Source organism: Arachis hypogaea, chromosome 16, assembly GCF_003086295.3.
Source record: "Arachis hypogaea cultivar Tifrunner chromosome 16, arahy.Tifrunner.gnm2.J5K5, whole genome shotgun sequence".
NCBI classification, from domain to species: domain Eukaryota; kingdom Viridiplantae; phylum Streptophyta; class Magnoliopsida; order Fabales; family Fabaceae; genus Arachis; species Arachis hypogaea.
Genome location: NC_092051.1, coordinates 6,997,061 through 7,019,993, shown reverse-complemented (window position 1 = coordinate 7,019,993; position 22,933 = coordinate 6,997,061). Strand labels below are relative to the sequence as shown.

The 22,933-nt window shown below is 35.4% G+C and overlaps 1 protein-coding gene across 1 annotated transcript; it reads right to left on the bottom strand.

Annotated features, from left to right (window-relative positions):
* Positions 1-10,166: 10,166 nt before the first annotated feature.
* On the bottom strand, positions 10,167-12,184 carry LOC112758142 (uncharacterized). The gene is made up of 2 exons (XM_025806741.3): positions 11,822-12,184; positions 10,167-10,930 (listed from the first exon to the last, which is right to left on the bottom strand). The coding sequence occupies exon 2, from the start codon at positions 10,878-10,880 to the stop codon at positions 10,458-10,460; it is 423 nt and encodes a 140-aa protein (XP_025662526.1). The 5' UTR covers positions 10,881-10,930; positions 11,822-12,184; the 3' UTR covers positions 10,167-10,457.
* Between the last annotated feature and the right edge of the window lie 10,749 nt (positions 12,185-22,933).

Here is a 22,933-nt window from a genome sequence, read left to right as displayed (position 1 = left end):
CACCACTTCCAACGAGAGATTCAAACGCTGAGAGGAGGAAAATGGTTTGGACAACAGTACGGGAGAAAGAAGAAGAATAGAAGCTTTAGGATTTTATTTTATAAAAAAAATGGTTCGTAATTTTACGTTACCTGAAGAACCATCTTCCGCCGCAACGTTGCCTTCACCTACGACATGCGAACCACCATCAGTCAAACAAGGCAAATAAAATACACACTAGTGGTAACTTGAATCATTAATCATAACATACTCATATTCGCATACTCAGAAAATTCCGGATCATGCATGGCTTCGAGATCCAGAGTCCGCATAAAAGACGGAACACCAAAAGAGTGCTGACTTACAATCGCATCTGCTTCATTTTGTACCACCGGATTGTCTGCCAAGTTTCCGTCATCGTTTTCGTCATCGACTTCGCAGTTGGCTTCGAACTCCTCTTCACTGTCATTGTTATCATCTTCCCAATCTATATCCCCGAACTCATCAACATTGATCTCCTCGCCAACCGCATCCATCCCCGACTGCTGTTCGAACTCAATGTACAGCTCTATCATCGGCACGTGAAATTGGGTTTGTTGATAAATACAGAATATCTGCTGCATACTTGCGTCATCAGTGATGGATATTATTTGAAACTGTATTAGCCCACCAAATACCTGTACAGGATTCCTGTATAAAATGTTGCTCACCATTTTCGAAATGTGACTTTGTATGTTATCACAAAGACCATTTTGCAACTCTACAAAATTTATGGTGCATGAAATAGCAAATAAAAACGGATATTCACAAACAAAAGTCACTCCTTCGTGTGTGTTTGGTATAATCTCCCCATTATAATACACTAAAAATTTTACAAACCCTTCCACAATTTAAACCTCACCTAATCCGACTTTTTTAACACAAGTTACTCTAAAAAAAATTCACAACTATGACATATACGAAAGAGAGAGGAATAGGAGTAGAAGTGAAGTGAGTGACTCCAAATAAACTCCAAATCGTATTTATAGGTAACACTCTTGATTAAAATATTTTTCTCCTAAAAACGCAGCCTGCGTTTTAAGCTTTCTAAAAAAAGTTTTTGACTCCTGAAAAACGCAATCTGTATTTTATGTCCTTCAAAAAAAATCTGACACTCCAAAAAACGCAGGCTACATTTTGTTGTTTTAAAAAAAATTAAAATATTATCCATCCATAAAACGCAAAGTGCGTTTGGACTAAAAAGAAATAAAAAAAATTAAAAACGTGAAAACAATAAAACCGATGTTGCATTTTATTATTTTGATGAACAAAAAAAATTATCAAAAATAATAAAACGCAAGTTACAATTTATATTGATATCATAGCAGTAAAATTTTTATTCATCTGTCTATTTCATTGCACTATATTATTATTATTATTTTTATATAGAAAAAAATGAGCCACAAACTTAACATGAAATATAATAAATTTATATGTTAGAAAGCTTTCCGGTAACAGAAATAACATTCTCTCGAGTTCAAAACATAAAAAAAATATATTGAGTATTTTTGTTGTTTTAAGATATTTATAAAAAAAAAATAATTAAAAAAAATATTTGTATCTTCTGTTCGTTTAAGAATTTATTCCAGTCTTGAGTATTAAGTATTAATTATATAATTTTTCGGAAATATAAATATCAATTATATTATACGCATGCTAAAAATAAATATTAAATTATTTATATAAAATAAATAACAAAATATATAAAATATATTAAAATAAAATAAAATAATATTTTGGTCTTTAACATTTGAATTAAATCTTAATTTGGTCTCTAGCGTTTCAACTTTCAACCGTCCTATTTCAGTCTTAAAAAGTTTTAAATAAATTTAATATTATCCTACTATTAAATTTGATATTAACAATTAACAGAATAAGTGACTTAGATGTTAATAATATTATCTTCTTTTTCGAGCTAGGCAAAATCAATTTCCACTCCCATGATCTCCACCGAGAAACTCTCTTAATATTGTGCTGAATTTTTTTATGATTCTACTCATTATAGATCAATTATTGGTGCCTTACAATATTGTACACTCACCCAACCAAAAATTTGTTTTGGTGCCAATAAAATTAGCCAATTCATACATAATTCCTTGGTCTTTTATTGAAAGTCTGTAAAACAAATACTTCGATACCTTACTGGTACTATAGATCAAGGAATTATTTTTCATCCTACTACTGATTTTAGAATTTTTGCCCTTGCAATTGTGGATTGGACGTCAGATGTAGATGATAGGTATTTTATATCAGGTTACTGTGTGTATTTTGGAAGTAATTTGGTTGCTTAGTCCAGTAAAAAACAACATTCTTTTAGCCGAGTAAGTGCAAAAGCAGAATTCTAAAGCATAACTGAGGCATCTTTTGAAATTATATGACTTAAAAATCTTTTTCATGAGCTTCAAATTATTTACTGTGATAATGCTAGTGTAATCCAGATTTCTGCCAATCCAATCATGCATCATCGCACAAAAGGACAAATAGGTCCCTGACCTTTTGCCCCGTAGACATTTTCGTCCTTGAGCATTTGAAAATACTTTTAAATCCCCGACCTTAGCAAATATTGGACGGATGAGTCCCTCCGTGGAATTGCCTCCGCCGGAGCCGCCGGAGAAGTCTGATCTGGCTCTCGTGAGGATGACATGGGACGCCTGGTTGATAGCTGGACTGCTGAGTCGAAAGCTCCATTCGAAAATTGGACAATGAAGTCCCTGCACGACTAAACTACGTCGTTTTGCCATCCTACCCTTACAAAGTCTGTTACAATACCCATTACACCTATATCTCCCTTTCTGAATTACAATTAACCCTAAGGAATACCAACGATCATCATACTTTGTTTCTCCCTCCAAAAAGATCACTACCCAGGCTGAGACGTTCGCCGTGTGGAGAGGCTGTCGAAGCGGCGTCCATTGTTGTCTGAGTTGCTGGCTTCGTCACCAAAGGTAAGAAGTCTGAACTGTAGCGTAGGTAGTGGATTGTGAGGTTAAATATGTATGCAAGTATGAAATATGATGTGAATGGAGTGATCGTGCATGTTGATAGAAGTTGTGAAAAAAGTAATCGGATTTTTCGGTTGAAATTAAATTACAGTTAGGGCAAAGAATTTTTCTCGGTGATTTTTCGTTTTGGATATTGAAGGTTCTTGCCTTTTAATATGTGAAAAGAGTAATTGTTGATCATTGTTTATAGTTTTCCATTTTTCTTGTCTCAGATGGTTGATGTGTTTGTAGTGCCTATGTTCCACCATGGAGGTAATTTTGTGAGAGAGAGTAATGGCTGTCTGGTTTACAAAAATGGGAAGGTGGAGAAGTTTCCAGAAATGGACCTGGACTTCATTAATTTCGGAGACTTGATCACACTGTTCAAGGACTTGGGGTAGCAATCATACAAGACAGTTTATTGGTATGATCCAATGAGTCCTGATATTGAGTCTGGGCTGCATATTCTCACAGGGGATGCATGGATTAACGAAATGTGAGAGAACAAAATGAAGAATACAGAGATTGACGAATTTTATCTTTACTTTGACCACCCAGTTGATGAACCTGAGATTGTGGAGGATGCTGGAAAGCAAAGTAACAGTCCTGATGAGGGAGAGGTTTTGGTGGATGATCAGAGTTCGTCATCTGATGATGGGTACGAGAGCACGGAGGATAAGCTCTACAAACATCCACCTCCTGAGTTTGAAAGTGACAGTGATGATGATGATACAAGTGCTGATGATGAGGGTAGCAAAAGGCAGAGAGTAATGAAGGAAAAGAAGAAAGCTGTGTCTCCAAAGAAGACAACTGCAAACAAGACAGGTGCTAAAAGAAAGAGGAAGACGTGGAAGAAGATGGGACAAAGCAGTGGACCCAATGAGCAGCAGACCAGAAATGATGTTGGGCCTGATCCTAATGTGCAGCCCAACAGAGGCCCACAACCCAACATGGACCAAGATGTTAGGTTCTATGAGAGCTTGATGCAAGATGATGATGATGACCCGGTATATGACTATGAATCTGAGACTTTACATACACCTATTTTATCAAATGATGAATCTAGCAAGCATAAGTTCCCTGAGTTTGATGACGATTATGAGCATGGAGAGGGGAGGTTTGAGTTAGGGACAAGGTTTGCCACCATTGACAGATTTAAGGAAGTTGTAAAAGACTCATTCATTGTTGAGGGTAGGGAGCTTAGGTGGATTAAGAATGACAAAGAGAGAGTGAGGGTGGGATGCATGGATGATGAGTGTCCGTGGCTGGTTCACTTATCATACAACAAGTCTCTGCAATGCTACCAGGTTAAGACTTACAAAAATGACCATACATGTGCAAGGGACATGGGAAGTAATGCGGCTGATCAACATTGGATTAGCTTAAAGGTTGAGAAGAGAATGAATACACAGCCGCATATGAGGACAAACGAGGCTATTGACTTTCTCAGAGAAGAATTCTCACTCACTGCACATCCAAAAATGGTTTACAGAGCAGTTAGAGAGGCAAGAGAGAGAATCATGGGTAATGAGAGGGAGCAGTATAGTAATGTTAGAGATTATTTGTTTGAGATATTAAGAAGCAATCCAGGGTCTAGGGCAGAGTTGTCTGTCACTCCTATACCTCAATCCCCCTGTTTTTGAAAAGCTTTACATATGCTTAGAAGCATGCAAACAGGGGTTCAAAAGTGGGTGTAGGCCATTGATACATCTTGATGGCTGTTTTCTGAAGACTTATTATGGTGGACAACTCCTCACAGCAGTGGCCCAGGATGCGAATAACCAATTTTACGTGGTTGCTTATGGAGTAGCTAGGTCTGAAACTAAGGAATCCTGGAAGTGGTTCTTGACTCTTCTCGAAGAGGATTTGGGGGATGTACAGACTCATGGTTGGAACTTTATGTCCGACCAACAAAAGGTATACTTCATAATTACTTAGTGTTAATGAATACTATGTTATTTCTTAATACATCTATCCACCTGCTGCTTTAGTTAGTATGAATGAGTGTTGTGTTAGTTAATATGACTTAGTGAATGAGTGCTTTAGTTAGTATGAATTAGTGCTGTTTTAGTTAATAAGAATTACTGCTGTTTTAGTTAATATAAATGCACTACTGCTGTGTTAGTATGACTATACTACTGCTGTGTTACTATGAATGCACTACTGCAGTGTTACTTTGAATGCACTGCTGCTGTTTAAGGTTAATATGTTGTTGAATACTAGTTTCATTAACAAAGATGGTATGATGACTGATTGGTTACTTGATTTATTTGTTAAACTGTTATGCAGGGACTGCTACCTGCTTTGAAGGTAGTTATGCCAAATGCCTATCACCAGAACTGTGTGATGCACATTTGGAAGAATTTTATCAACCGGTTCAAGGATCTCTATATTCAGGAGGTGGTTTGGGACTGTGCTAAATGCACCACCATACCAGAATTTAAGGAGGAAATGGAAAAACTCAAGCGAATCAACCAGGGTGCATGGGATGGTCAAGCATAAGCAGTTGCTACAAAATGTTTCTGGGAAGCTCGCACCAGTTCAGCAGAAGAAGATGGATCGTCTTATTAGGCCCAGCAACAAGTGGGTTGCAGAGTGGACAGGTGACGAAGAACGAAAGAGATTCGAAGTGAGTCGTAAGACAACAAAGGTGGATGTCGATCTCATCAAGCAAACCTGCTCATGCAACAAGTGGCAGCTGATTGGTTAGTTTTAATAGCATTGTTAAAGCTGTTTTTAATTACTTTGTTTACTGTTCTGAATTTTCTGGTTTCGTTTAAGACAAGTGCATGATGTTGCTCGGTTATAGGCATGCCCTGTATCCATGCAGTGGCAGCAATAAGGAAAAGACATGATCAACCAGAAGAATATGTGCACCCATGGTTATGCATGGAGTCAATCCATAAGACATATGCATATTCTATTCAACTGGTGCCTAGTCAGGAATTTTGGACACGGAGTGAGTATTCGAGACCAGATCCTCCCATCATAAAGAGACCAATTGGCAGACCAAAGGTACACAACAGACAAAAGGATCCGGCTGAACCTATGATGCAGCAAGGTGCCAAGCTTAAGAGATCCTTTAAGGTAACTTGTAGTAAATGTGGCTCAGAGGGACATAATTACAAGACATGCAAGGGTGCCCCATCTAACCCCAACTGGAAACCTAAGACCAAGAAGCCGAAGAAAGGTGGGACAAGTCAGTCATTAGTTGTCCTTCCACTATCACAGTCAGCACTACAGGATGATGTTAGTACTTTATTTATTCTTAGTAATCTGCTATATTGGTGTATGTCTATGTTTATTTAGATATTTCAGGATTCATATAGTAATGATTAACATTGGTCAACTTAAACTTACAGGATGCCCCTAACACCCAAAGTGCTCCATCTAGCGAGGCAGCTACTAGTAATGCTGCATCTACCCAGGCTGCATCTAGCCAGGCTCCAGATGTAAGTATAATATATAATTGTGTTATGTTAACCCTTTAAACAGTTATTTTTCCTAAGTCTCATGAATACTGTCTTATGTATCACAACCAGGTTCCAACTACTTTGCCAGCAACACCAAACCCTGTAACACCAGCTCCCGTGGCAGACCAACCCCAGCCAGGTCGTGTAACTAGACGTACACCATTTAGGCCTCCACTCCAAGTTCCATCCACAGCTCAGGAAACATTTCAACCAAAAACTTCAAAGATCAGGCCCAAACAGAAGATCTTCAGGCCGCCTGCTCCACTATGCGCCACTTCACTCCCACCTCCAAGTCAGCCTGCACCACCACAGCCTCAACCATCTCAAGTCAGGCCAGGACCGAGTACAGTAGCTTCCAAGGAGACAATGGCAGCAGCAAGCACAGCAACAACTAGACTGTTCAAATTCATTCCTAATCCACCATCCATCAATCTAAAGACATGAAGACATATGACATCTTAGGCAGCCCACTATGCCTTGTAATAGCATTTAGGAAAGTTGAATGTGACAACAATATTTTTTTTTGCGGAGAATTAGTGTCTTTTTGAAGAAGCTCTTAGGCTTTTATAAACTGTTGCAATCTTGTTAGGTGTTTGAGGCTTACTTTTGTGATGTTAAGCTTCATTATACTATACACTTGAGCAGATTAGATACTGTCTTTGGGCAGCTTTTAGAAAATGTGCCTGTCGTAAAGATGTTTACCAAACTTTCAATATATGTTATGTGGTTAACTATACAACTTTTATGCCTACTTTACTCAATCATATTCACAACATAATTTCAACATATATTGTCTTCAAATATTGACAATATAATTTCAACACCCTGTTGATATCATAGCTTTAACTGCATTTAGATAGATAATATGATACAAATCTTCCCTAAAGACCATGTTTCATGTTTCAATACACAAAAAAAAACCAAGATCAAGACATTTTCCAACTCTAATTTCTAAAATTCATTGCTCAGTGACTACATACAAAAAATGCAGCCACAACAGCACATACAACAATAACAACACAACAAGCTAAGGGGTTTTTTTCTTCTCCAGCACAGTAACCTTCTCCTCAAGAATAGCAATCCTATGATGAAATCCCTCATCCTCTTCAACAACTTCTGACTCTTTCTCTACCAGAGGTCTTTTATCGAGGACGCAACCACTGTGACCAATTCCAGCAAGATGCTCATCCACCCAAAGAAAAAACTTGCAGTGCGGTTGGTTACCCTGTCAAAAATAAGGTACCATATAAAACCATTCCAACAGAACAAAATTCACAGCTTTCTTAACTTACCTTATAGAATGGGCAACCCAGGAAGACTCTGTTTGGGTTCCTAATCGTCCTCGACATGTACATTATCGCATAAACTCCACAGAAGCATCTCCGGGCGACATCGTCCTTCAGGTCTCCGTCGTAAAGAACATAAGGGTCTGAGCTTGAAGCAAAATCTTCCTCTCTTACTCCCCTGTGGCTTCTTCTCGACGTTGTTGATACTCCATTAGCAGCCATGGTTGATGAACGTTGAGCTCCTCACCACTGGCCTCGAGCAAGAAGGGCAATCAATTTAAGAATTAGGGTAGGATGGCAAAACGACGTAGTTTAGTCGTGCAGGGACTTCATTGTCCAATTTTCGAATGGAGCTTTCGACTCAGCAGTCCAGTTGTCAACCAGGCGTCCCACGTCATCCTCACGGGAGCCAGATCAGACTTCTCCGGCGGCTCCGGCGGAGGCAATTCCACGGAGGGACTCATCCGTCCAATATTTGCTAAGGTCGGGGATTTAAAAGTATTTTCAAATGCTCAGGGACGAAAATGTCTACGGGGCAAAAGGTCAGAGACCTATTTGTCCTTTTCTCTAAACTTAATCATCATGTTATGCTTGTTTCGGGACATGATCAGGTGGCGGATATCTATACCAAATCTCTGTCTTTTATGGCATTTGATAGATTCAAACACAAACTCAATGTCACTCCAAGAGTTTCCTTGAGTTTGAGGGGGGTTGAGAAGACAAGGCAAGCGCTAGGCGCCTGCGAACCAATGCCTAGCGCCCAACAGAATCTAGCGCCCAATGCTCAACCGGCGGCCAGGGACCAACTCATATCTTCTTCCATGTATTAGGACAACATAACCAAAACTTTTTTGTAACACTTATTCTTCTCAATTTTCTTTTTGTATAAAACTCCAAATCCTACCAGTGATCATTGGTAAATCAATTTTATTTACATATTAAAATCGAATGCTATTGGTTCTTCAATATGCAAATTGTTTATATTAAATTTAATAGTGAAATAACATTGAATCGCTTAAAACTTTGTTAGAATTAAAATATGACGTTTGAAATTTTTAGGACTGAAATAAGATATTTGAAACGTTACGGACCAAATTAGGATTCGATATAAATATTGGGAATAAAATAATACTTTATCCTATATATATATTTTATAAATGTATAAAAACTAATTTAGTGACTGATTTTCAATTTATATATAACATTTTTTTAAAAGAAAAAGTATGTAATGTAAAAGCTAGTCAAACAAACTAAAACAAACATATGATAAATGTGACATATATCATATGCAAAAAAATGTACACCAATTCAAAAAAGTGATTAGAAACCGCAGAGGGTATATCCGATTTCTTAGCAAGCACTGCTCCTTACAGGCAAAAGTAAGTAGCTGCGGATCATGAATTGTGGCATTGTGTTAATCAACCAACATTTTCTGCAATTTCCATCTACTTCCTAATACAGCATTTAATTCTTCAAATATGGGCAATAACTGTGCCCGTACACTACTCATTAATAACGATTGCAACAACACAACAGCTTCTAACTTGAAACTTGGAAGTGTGAGATTATCAACTTTATTTTCATCAGTACCTGAAGGTAATGCAGTTGGAATTCAGAATTTTTACCAACACAACTAATAATGGCACCATATGAAATCATGTGACTTGCCAAATTTACTTTAATGAAGACAACTCAACCTATTAGGTACACTGTATAACTCTTGTCCTCTTACTTCATAGTCAGAATTTTTTGTTATATGTATAGAAAAAAAAATTATATTTGAATGGAAGAGAAGCAAATGTACAAAAATGGATGAGACATGCTCACCTAAAGGGATAAACCAATTAAGTTCTGCCATAGAATCTTAATTTCTTTAGAGGGCCAAATCTTCTAAATTTACAACAATATCAAACCCTTATCCCACTAGATAGAGTTGGCTTATCGATCGTCTATAGTGATTCTGTCTACATATTTTGATTACCTCATGAATCGTCTTCTTGGGTCTATCATCTACCTTTCTTCCAAACTTAGTGAGAAGAAATAGGTACAAGTCCATAGAGCACACCCATAATAATTAGCATGAAAAAGGTGAGAGTCCAAAACCACAGATTATGCACATATTGTGGGAGAAAGCATTTAGAGGCCTGCTCTTAAGCGCCTTTGGAGCATGGGATTAGTGTTAATCCAATTAAAAGCTGCACTCCAAAGTCCAAACGCTTTGACTTTAGAGGAAGATTTATATTTCCACATAAGTTTATTCAACTTTTCTATGTTAGAAGTCAAGAAATATAAATAAGAATTACATGTGAAAATACCAGACGAATCAAGAGTACAAGTCCTAGTGTAAAAGATTCTAATTCATAGTTAGATTCCAGGGCCAACTCAAGCAACACATCACATACAAGCAATTTCAAGTAAACAGGAAAATTCAACTTGTGATTAAAGAATATCTACAAAATTCCATAGTTCCTTTTAGTGATAGTAGCTCTATAACTACAAGAAACATAGTCCATTATGAATCCGAAAAATTAAGATTTTGCCAGTTTTCTGAAAATAGCAAATAGAGTTGTTCAAAAAGAAAAAAAAAAAAAGAATGACAATAAGCAACCACAACAAGTCTTACACAGCCAATGGACTGTGTCTTGTGATAACAAGTTTCCAGCAATTCTTCGGCCTTAAAAACCAGATGTCAACCTTACTCACTTGCAGTCTACACCAGCTTCAGCAGCGCGGTGAGGCTTGTTTTTGCGCCTGCTCCCGTTATGCCGAAATCCAGCAGGCTTTACAGAATCATCTGGGTTCGGCTTTACTTGGTTGCCATTCTCCTCCTTCGTCAGATCCTTCTTTTCTTTAGTCTGTACAGACCTCTTTCTTTTCCTTTTGTTTACTGTGATAACCTGAGTTTTCAAATCCTTGGTTGAACCATTTTCGTTACCAATCACAATCTCCTCATCTTTCTCTATATTTTCAGTTGCTTCTACTTCTTCAACATCATCCATCAGCGGCTTTATTGGTCTACCTCTTCTTCTGAAAGCTGGAAGTTTCTCCTCTTCGCCATTTCTAGGATCCTCCGGCTCAACAATAACAGTGTCCTTCTTCCCTTTCCCTCTGCCTCTACCCATAGTTAAAGGACAATGTTGACAAAGTGTACTAAGTATCTCTAATAAGAAATCTGTGGACAGAAAACAAAAAACAACATACTTAAAAACCCAAATTAAGACCATTTAACTGAATGACAATGGAAGATGTCGAACTGAAACAAACCATGAACTTTACAGGAGAATAGCTAAACCTGAATATCTATATTGAGCAATGCTACAGCCTACATGCAAACCACTTCTTTGGCAGATTCTCTCAAATGTAATTTTCACTTGCACTAATAATTTGTTTATTGTATTAAAATCAATGGTGACAAAGATCTAGTATTCAGTTATAATTTCTAAAACACTTTTTTTACTGATGGAATATCAAGAATTCAGTTATAACTCTGATGTGAGCTAAAAGAATTGTTCATATGCTAAGCCTTTTCAATGAACATCATCAAAAGAACTAGCAGAAACCTCAAGGCTTAAACACAATCTAGATACATCATTCTCAAGTACTGGAACTGCATCCTACTATGTAAGTAATTCTAAAACAACCAATCAAAGGATAAAATCATCTGCATCTTCTACTAAATAAATTACAAATACATCTTTCTCAGAAAATATCAAAATCCAATTTCAAGCCATTCACCTTAGCAAAAGATTAAACCACAATTTTACAGATCACATAATCCCAAACGGAACAAATGAATCCAACTCCATCTTTTAGGCAATAGATGAGTAAAAGCTAAAACAAAATAACCATATTTCAGTTCCAATAAACCACAAAAACACACAAACAAACACCCACACACACAAATACAAGCAACAAGAAATGTATGTAGAACGAAAGGAACAAGTATCTATACCAATTTCCAAGTTCATGGTGCGGAACCAAATAGATGATGAAAGTAATCAGAATCAGAACACAGCCAAAATAAAAACACTGTTTGAAACATAGAAATAGAAATGAGGCTAACCTTGTATCTTGTAACACTTCTCTGCATATCAAAAACAACCCATTTTACACCAACAAAAAGGTTCTGATTATGCAGATATAGAAACCGAGCATACCCAGATGAAAGGTATGGCTTTTCTGTGAATGGCTATGAAGTGAGGCATAACAGAAAGGTAAAAAGTGGTAGAAAATTTTGATCTAAGATAGAGAAAGCAAAGACCCAGATCAGGAAGATGAAGGAAGAAGAGATTTTGAGCTCAAAGATTGAGACTTTGATGAGTGAAAGGGGATAACTAGGTTAGAGTGCAGGAAGAACTCAACAAGGCATAGACACAAACCAGAACTGAATTAACGCTGAAGTAACAAGGAAAATATAGAAAAATATAACCCACATAAAGGTCGCATTTTATTATTATTTTATTTTGTGGGGCCATAGATGTATAATATTAAATAATTAAATCATAAATTAAATATGAACTTATGCTAATGATATTTGTATTGATTCTTTTTTATTTTTTAATATAAACAATATGTTATTATTATTATAGATACGAGTAAAGTATCGTTTTTGTCCCTAACGTTTGGGGTTTCTATTTGTATCCCTAACGTTTAAATCGTTCTATTTGTATCTCTAACATTTGTAAAAGTGATTCAATGTTATCCTACCGACAATTACACATCATGAGCGCTTTAGTTTGAGTTTTAAAAATCTCTTCTTTAAGTTAGAATACAAATGTCTGGGATAGAATCGATGATATACTCCGAAAAATAGTTCATCAAATGTTGAAACTAATTCCTACAACATTTACATAATTCACTTTTTTAAGGACATAATTGAATCTAAACACAAATAGTAAATATAATATTAAAATCGAACACATCCAAATGAAACTTAATTGAGAATGAATATATTTAAGTGAGAATAATTGAAAAATATAATCTGATTTGTCAGTATAATTGATAGTAGGATAACATTGAATCACTTTTATAAACGTTAAGAATACAAATAGGACGATTTAAATGTTAGGGACACAAATAAAACTTATCCCAAACGTTGGAGACAAAAATGATACTTTACTCTATAGATATTTTGATCTATGTGATATAATTCGATATAAGTAATTTGAAGGAGATAAAGATCTCATAATAAAAAACATTTATTTATCGTTAGAACTCAAATTTAACATCTCTAATTAAAAAGATAAAATACCTACTACTTTTTAATCTCAACTAAACTTGTGCTAAAGAGATAGTGATTAAAAAGAAAAAAAGAAAAAACTGGTAGCACATGGGGCAAATCACATAAAAAAAATCAATTAGAGTACAAAATTATAAACATCTCCTAAAATAAAAAATGTTATATGGACGCACTAATTTTATGTAAATCGAAGCAGTTTATTTTGATTTATCTTTACCGTATGTAAGTTGAAACAATTTAATTAAATTTATTAAGGTTTAGGATCATTCGAATTAACTTAATTCGATTTATGTTAAAAGACGTTAATATATGTTAATATATGTAATTCGAATCTATATGATTTTATTTACACAAGGAGCAGATCATGGTAAATCGAATTGATTTAATTCAATTTACTTAAGGAGCGTGTGCTATATAAATAGGATCAGAGTGTTTAATTGAAATAAATTCACCATGACTAATGAAGAGAGTTTTTTAGTTCTTATATACTACAAAGGCACGATTGAGAAAAAACACAATCGGATATAAAATTTACTAATAAAGATCTGTTGAATGTCTTTATTAAAACTTCTAGGAGCCTTGTTGATTTTTAAAATACCGTTCTACAGAAATTGAGATTACAGAGAATGAAACGGATAGAGAAGTTATATTACAAAATTTCGATTTCTATAGTTTGCGATGGGGTGAAGTACAACTTGTTTGTGATAGATAATGACAAAGACAAGTTTTATTTTACTGTCGTCGCCAGTTTCTCAATGTGAGAATCCCTGAACTATTGGCAAAGTTTGTGGATGTAGTTTTTAGCTCAAAAGGATCAAACCGAAATCATCAATAAGTACCAATGGCAGCAGCCTCCAGTTCAACCCTACTGTTGCGTCTTCATCTCTGCCTGTAATTGCATCTGTCGGAGATTTGGTGGCATCTCCATCTTTCGCAGCTGATCTATACCGCGATGAGATCGCAAAACTAGATGCTAACATGAATACTCCTGTTATGATTCTGATTTTTAGGGCGGTTGGAGAATTAGATGTGGTGGAAGGTGTCCTACAAAATGATGATGATGTAGAGCCCGCCACGATTGATAATGCAACAATGATGATATAAGGAGGAGTATTTCTGTTAGAGCTGGTGGAGCATTAAGTTCGAAAACTCAACAATAACGTGTTTTGATTTAAAAAATTCATACAATTTTGTCCTCCAATTAGTTTTATTATGTGATTTGCCCCGAAAAATTCTACTTATTGAAGTGAAACTAATTTATCTATTGAAGAGTTACTTTGTTTTTTTCTTTTTCATTAAAGGTATATTTAAATTTTGAAAAATAATTTTTTTACGGTATTTTTTAGTCTGACAGTTCAAGGATTAATTCATAGCAGATCGAAACTTTATTTAAAAGTTTATTGTTGGCTAATGAATTACTACATGTATAAAGCGAAAAATTCAAATCTTTTGACACTTGTTTAAACGGACTAGTGAACTAACCATTTGACCAACCCAATTTAGTTTAAATATTTTAATTTAATAGATGAAGAATAGCCATGTCTCAAAGCTTGATCCATTACATATGTCAATTTATTTCAGTGATTATGAGTCTTATATTTTAGCTGTATGTCTTGGTGAGTAAGATTACAATCGAAAATGTGATTCGTAACATTATTATGAACAATCAACAATGACTTATATATTGACGGAATTTTTAGTTTGTTGGCTGCACCTCACTTTTCATTTTCATATAAATATATTTCGAATCACATTCAATCTCAATATCTATGCATGCAAATATTATTTACTAAAATTCTATTAATTTTTTTTAGAAAAAAAGATTTTATTATTGAAAATTAATTTCAGTACGATGCTATTCAATCATATTTGAACATGTTATAATTTGTTAACCAAATAAATATTAGTAGTTCCCGACCGTTCCTATGAACCAATGATAATAAGAACATGTGTAACTTGGCATCATTCTATAGTAAATAAAATCTTAATACAATTTTAACAAATAAATTATTAATAATATAATGTAATATATAGTTGTCCGATTGTAATGATGGGGTTTAACGAGTCACAAGTTGAGAGTCCAAAGTTTAATCATCTGAGTAAGGAACAATTCAATGGATTTCATATGTGCGCCGTTTGCTCAACAAATATTGATTAATTTGAAAATTTTTTTGTGTAAAAGGACAATTGAGGGTGGCCACGTAAGCTTAATCTTGTGAATCAAAAGTTAAGAAATGAAGCGTGATTGGTTCACTAAAAGCAAAATTAGGTTGCTTTAGAGATTGCATTTGACTCAGGCTTGGGACTTTTGTGCCAAGCAACAAAATGCTGAAATTCTAATCAATTCTGTTGGAGGAATAATGAGCCACTAATGTCTCATTTTCTTCAACATTATTGTATAAATAAACGAGTAAGTTGCTAAACACATTTACAATTTTTTTTTTATGATTTTTTTTTTGAATTAAAGGGAGCTCAACACAACAGAATGGAACAGTGAAAAGGAGATACAAAGATAAAGAGTAAACTAGATACCAAACAACCCCTAGTCACTTTTAAGGCCATCAACAACCAAAGAACTCCCCACCAATCTATTCCTCAGCAAACTCAAACGACTTGTTTATAATTTTTTTTTATGGTCTTGGATTAAATATTTTTTTAATCAAATGTAGATAGTCATTAATATGAATAAAATAACAAGATTATTTGGACCACTAGTAATAACAAAAATGGAACATTTGAAAATAAACTCCAAAATTGAATCATACTAAAATTCAGGCCCAGAGGTTGACCCATTCAAACATAACAACGGATAATGGTGAAGGTGGTGGTATGCATAGATTTTGGATCAATGTGGTCCAATATGATGAGTTCACATCTCAATTTAATGATGAATCATATAAAATCAAAATTAAAGTGGCCCTCCAACTCTTCTAGGAGTTCCCATAAATCATTGGAACTTATTACAAGAAATTGTTAGCAACTACCAACAATAGGTCATATGACTACTTTTCTTAAATTTTGAAACTATTTCACCCAATTTTTGGGGTAAACAATCAGCAACCACACGAACAATACCTGCAAAAAAAAAAATCAAGTAAAAAACAAGATAAACAATAAATCTCTTTCACTTTGTTAGCTTGGGTAGCTATGAGAATTCTGTACTTTTACTCTTTTCTCCTTCAATGTGTTTCATATTGTATTTTTCTGTTTAGTTTTGTCTGTCTTGAGTCTCATGAAAAAAGGCAAACAGTGAGGTTTGTATGAAAAAGCCATAAAGCGGAAAAAAGCAGAGTATACAAAATTAAAAAGAAAAAGCCATAGATGTCCTAGAGGTCCTTTGTACATCTGTGTTGTGTTTCATGATTCTGTGGGAATTCCCTTTCAAGTTGGGTTAGCACTTAGCAGTTAAAAGCTTGGTAGGTGACCAAGTCAAGTTCAGGATTGGGGATAGATTCTGGCCTTGTCCCGGATAGAAATGGTAGTTCCTAGGGAGAATTGGTGTCTGTAATCTGTTTGATTATAGTGAAATTCCATCATTGTTGTGATGGAGACTGGATGTAGGCTGCACTGCACTTAGCAGTTGAACCAGGATACTTCTGGGTGTGATTCTCTCTTTCTATTCTACTCAAATTCTGATTCTGTTCGCAGGAGACAAAATTGAAAATTATCTCCTCATTGGTTACGAGACAAAAAGAAAAAGTCTCTTGACTAGTGACGAGACAAAAAGCAGAAATATCTCCTTAAGCATTTTAAAAGGGCAGCACGAGTTATTCAGTGAAAAGTGGCTAAGATTCAACCCCCCTTTCTCTTAGCCATTGATAACCATCAATTGGTATTGAGACCAAGCTTTACCGCTTGGAGAAAAGATCCTGATGGCAGAAAACAGTGGCTCAAACCTGGTGGCCTACACTCTGACAGAAAGGCAGTCAAGCAACAGACCTCCTCTCTTCAATGGAAAGAACTACACGTATTGGAAGGAAAGAATGAAGATTTTTGTCAAATCAGTAGATTACAAACTCTGAAAAATAATCCTAGAAGGTCCTCAATTTTTAACCACCATAGGGGCTAATGATGTGGTCTCTCTCAAGGGTGAAGCCAGCTGGACCGAAGAAGACAAAAAGAAGGTGGAGCTCAACGCCAAAGCTATCAACTTGCTCAACTGTGCAATCAGTTTCGAAGAATACCGACGGGTATCAAGATGCACAACAACAAAGAAAATCTGGGATAAATTACAAGTCACTCATGAAGGCACAACCCTAGTGAAGAAGACCAGAATAAACATGCTAAACAGAGAGTATGAAATGTTCACAATGAAGAAAGGAGAATCAATTGATGATCTGTTCAAAAGGTTCAACATCATCATCAATGGCTTGGATGCTATGGGGATCACGTATCCTGAATCTGTGCTTGTGAGGAAAATTTTGAGAAGTCTCATAAAAGAGTGAGAAACTAAGGCTATAGTGATATCTGAGAGTAGTGGTCTTGATTCCATGACTTATGATGATCTGAGAGGAAATTTACTTGCATTTGAAAATACATATTTGAAAAAAGATACTAAAAGAAAAGGAATGGCTCTCAAATCTGTTATTGACCCCCTGGATGATGAATCCAGTGATTATTCTTCTGAAAATGAATTTGTTTTGTTTGCAAAAAAATTCAGGAAAATGGTGAAACTCAAGGAAAGGAACAAAGGAAGCGGTTCAAGAAAACCAAGGAAAGATTCCAGCAAAGTGATATGCTACAACTGCAAGGATACTGGGCACTTCAAATCTGATTGTCCTAAGCTAAAGAAGGAAGAGAAGCCGAAAAAGGGAAAGAGGAAGGGACTCATGGCTTCTTGGGAAGACTTGGAGAACGATTCTGATGAAGATGAAGAATCAGAAACCAAGTTTCAAACCTGCCTTATGGCTGATCATGTTGAGCAGGTTTGCCTAGCATCCAAGCGAAAGGACAATATGTGGTATATGGATAGTGGATGTTCTAGGCACATGACCGGAAATGCAACCTTCTTCATTAAGCTTGATGAATATGATGGAGGGTTTGTCACTTTTGGTGATAATGGAAAAGGAAAAATAGTGGCCATTGGAAAAGTTGGTAAAAGTTTCTCTTCTTTTATAAATGATGTTCTTTTTGTTGATGTTTTGAAACATAATTTACTAAGCATTAGCCAATTATGTGATCTTGGGTATGAAGTCATTTTTAGAAAATTGGATTGCTTAGTTATTTGTGAAAAATCTGGTGAAACTTTGTTTGAAGCCAAAAGATGTAACAATGTGTATGGATTGACTCTTGAGGATTTAAAAGATAAAAAAGTAACATGCTTTACCTCACTTGAATCTGAAAAATGACTATGGCATAAGAAATTAGGTCATGCAAGCATGTACCAAATTTCTAAACTTGTTAAAAAGAACTTGGTGAGAGGAATTCCCAACATTAAATTTGATAAGGATATTACTTGTGATGCTTGTCAACTAGGCAAACAAGTAAAATCCTCTTTTAAACCTAAAGATGAAATTTCCACCAAGAGGCCACTAGAGATGTTGCATATTGATCTTTTTGGTCCAACAAGAATTCAAAGTTTAGGAGGTAAATATTATGGATTCGTGGTGGTGGATGACTACTCTAGATTCGGTTGGGTACTTTTCTTAACTCATAAGAATGATGCTTTCCATGCTTTTTCAACTCTTTGCAAAAGAATTCAAAATGAAAAAGATTTGAAAATTGCCCACTTGAGAAGTGATCACGGAAAAGAATTTGAAAACCAAGATTTTGAAAAATTCTGTGATGATTTTGGAATTGCTCATAATTTTTCATGTCTTAGAATACCTCAACAAAATGGGGTGGTTGAAAGAAGGAATAGAAGCCTTCAAGAAATGACTAGGGCTATGTTATGTGAAAATGAGGTTCCAAAATTTCTATGGGCTGAAGCTGTAAATACAGCTTGTTATATTTTGAATAGGACTATCATTTGAAAATGGTTAAAGAAAACTCCTTATGAGCTATGGAAAGGAACCCCTCCTAATCTTAAGTACTTCCACATTTTTTGATGCAAATATTTTGGGCTTAATAATAAAGAAAATCTTAGAAAGTTTGATCCAAAATCCTATGAGGGAATGTTTGTGGGATACTCCACCACTAGCAAAGCTTATAGAATTTACCTCAAAGAACATAGAACCATAGAGGAATCCATACAAATTTCTTTTTGTGATACTAATTCAATTCCTAGTGTTGTGGTAGAAGATGATGCAGGTTGTGAGGATATTGTGAACCAGAAAGTTAGTGAAGAAAATCCCAAGACTGTCCCAAGTGAAGATTCTGTCCGTCCAGAAATGTCTCATCAGGATGGAGGAGACATTTCCATTTTGTCTCCTGAGCCAGTAAGAGAATCCGGAACAGATCAGAATGTTGAAGCTCATCAAGGCAAATCCTTACCTCCAAGGCCAAGAGAATGAAAATTTATGAAGGGTTACCCCCATGATTTTATCATTGGTGATCATTCCCAAGGCGTGACCACTAGATCCTCAAGCAAGAAGCAAGTTGATCAAAGCAATGTTGCTTTCTTGTCCCAATTAGAGCATCTCAATGTGAAGCAAGCCCTAGAAGACCCCTCTTAGGTTAAAGCCATGGAAGAGGAGCTTGTTCAATTTGAAAAGAATGAGGTTTGGACACTTGTACCTAATTCGAATGGTAAAAAGGTAATGGGTACTAAGTAGATTTTTAAAAATAAATTGGGTGAGGATGGTAGTGTTGTTCGTAACAAGGCTAGATTAGTAGCCCAAGGTTACGATCAAGATGAGGGTATAGATTTTGATGAGTCTTTTGCCCCATAGCAAGAATGGAAGCAATTAGGTTGCTTCTTGCCTATGCTGCTCACAAGGGGTTTAAAATGTTCCAAATGGATGTCAAATGTGATTTTCTTAATGGATTTATAGATAGAGAAGCATTTGTGGCACAACCCCCTAGTTTTGAAAATAAAGAATTTCCAAATCATCTTTTCAAACTTTCAAAAGCTCTTTATGGGCTTAGGCAAGCTCCTAGAACTTGGTATGAAAGGTTTAGCACCTTCTTGTTGGAAAATTACTTTCAAATGGGTACCACCGATACTACTTTATTTATCAAAGTGTTTAATGATGATATTCTTCTTGTTCAAGTTTATGTGGATGATATATTGTTTGGATTGGTCAATAATTCCTTGTGTAAAGAGTTTGAAAAACTCATGACTAGTGAGTTTGAAATGAGTTTAATGGGAGAACTAACATTCTTTCTTGGTCTCCAAATTAAAAAAACTTCTAGTGGCATTTTTATTCACCAAGAAAAATATGCTAAAGAATTAATCAATAAATTTGGCCTAGAAAATTCCAAAGTTATGGGAACACCAATGCATCCAAATACTAAACTTGAAAAAGATGAAAATGGCAAAGATGTGGATGAAACACGGTATAGAGGAATGATAGGCTCACTCATGTATCTTACATCCTCTAGACCGGATATTGTTCAAAGTGTGGGTGTATGTTCAAGATTTCAATATCATCCAAAAGAATCCCATCTTTCAGCTGTCAAAAGAATCATTAGATACATTAAGGGAACATGTGATTATGGCTTATGGTATCCTAAATCTGATGACTTTTGTGCAGTAGAGTTTTGTGATGCAGATTATACGGGAGATCGGGTGGATAGAAAGAGCACATCCGGAATGTGTTGCTTCCTTGGAAGCTCACTAAACATGTGGTCAAGTAAGAAACAAGCCAATGTAGCTCTATCCACAGCCGAAGCTGAACATATATTTGCCTCTGCGTGTTGTTCACAATTAATTTGGTTGAAAACTCAGTTGGAGGATTATAAATTGAAAATCAATAGCATACCCTCATTTTGTGACAATATGAATGTAATAAACATTTCAAAAAATCCTGTTCTGCACTCTAGAACTAAGCACATTGAAGTTATATATCATTTTATTAGAGACATTGTGCAAAAGAAAACTATTGATATTCAATTTGTAAAATCCGAAGAACAGTTTGCTGACATTTTTACTAAACCCTTGTGTGAAGATAGATTCTGCTCTTTGAGAAACAGTTTGGAAATGTTAGAATTGAATTTTGTTGATAAATTGTGATTTTTCTGATCCTGTTTGGTTTTATCTCGTAGGTAGGGAGGAGACAAATTTGGGGACGTGCTGATCAAGCCATGATACAGGGGGAGACTGAATTTGATGTTGATAATCCTGGGCCCAACCAATCCATCTTGACCTTCTCCATGACTCTGGCCCGTTTTGAGTTCCTCATTTTTTTAATAATACTTTTTGGGAAGTTGTCACATCATATCTTGGAGGAAAGAGTTCTAGTCAAATTATAATTTTTTTGGGCCCAACCACCCCATTTTGTTGAGGTGTTCTAGGACATGAAAAATTATGAGCAATTCCAAAATTATCACAGAATTTTTCAAAATCTTGGTTTTCAAATTTTTTTCCGTGATCACTTTTCAAGTGGGCAATTTTCAAATCTTTTTCATTTTGAATTCTTTTGCAAAGAGTTGAAAAAGCATGGAAAGCATTATTCTTATGAGCTAAGAAAAGTACCCAACCGAATCTAGAGTAGTCATCCACCACCACCAATCCATAATATTTACCTCCTAAACTTTGAGTTCTTGTTGGACCAAAAAGATCAATATGCAACATCTCTAATGGCCTCTTGGTGGAAATTCCATCTTTAGGTTTAAAAGAGAATTTTACTTGTTTGCCTAGTTGACAAGCATTACAAGTAATATGCTTATCAAATTTAATGTTGGGAATTCCTCTCACCAAGTTCTTTTTAACAAGTTTAGAAATTTGGTACATGCTTGCATGACCTAATTTCTTATGCCATAGCCATTTTTCAGATTCAAGTGAGGTAAAGCATGTTACTTTTTTATCTTTTAAATCCTCAAGAGTCAATCCATACACATTGTTACATCTTTTGGCTTCAAACAAAGTTTCACCAGATTTTTCACAAATAACTAAGCAATCCAATTTTCTAAAAATGACTTCATACCCAATATCACATAATTGGCTAATGCTTAGTAAATTATGTTTCAAAACATCAACAAGAAGAACATCATTTATAAAAGAAGAGAAACTTTTACCAACTTTTTCGATGGCCACTATTTTTCCTTTTCCATTATCACCGAAAGTGACAAACCCTCCATCATATTCATCAAGCTTAATGAAGAAGGTTGCCTTTCCGGTCATATTCCTAAAACATCCACTATCCATATACCACATATTGTCATTTCGCTTGGATGCTAGGCAAACCTACAAAATAAGCTCAAGTGACCTTAGGTATCCAAATCTTTTTGGATCCTTTCACGTTAAACCATCTTCTTTGTCCCAATCCATTATAATCAAAAACAATTTTACAAACTTTATTTCCAATCATTTTTTCACCAAAGAAACATTGAATGGGAAAATGGCCATTTCGGTTGCATAATCTACAAACTCTGTGAGTAGCTGTTTTTATAAAGTTTATTGGGTTTTGAAACCTTTCATCATTTAAAGATGATGCCATGTTTGTAAAAGAAGATTTTTCAATAGGTTTCGCTATTTTATGAAATCCCAACCCAGCTTTGTCATAAAGAGATTTTTGACTAGCCAATAGTTGATTTAAATTTTCTAAACTTTGAGCAAATGTGGCTAAATCCTCTTTAAGCCTTTTTACCTCTTTGAGCAGCTTCTCATTTTCTTCAAAATAGTTAAGATATGCAACCACAGAATGTTGTTTTTCACACCATTTTATTTCTGCTTTCAATCGCTTGTTTTCCTCAACAAGATCAACAGCGATTTCTGCATCTCTGAATTTTTCTTTTGGAAGACCATTTTCAACTTTAAGAATTTCAATTTGAGACTCAAGATTTTGGTTTTCAAGCAAGAAGCATCTAATTTTTTCAGACAGGTGATCGGTCATG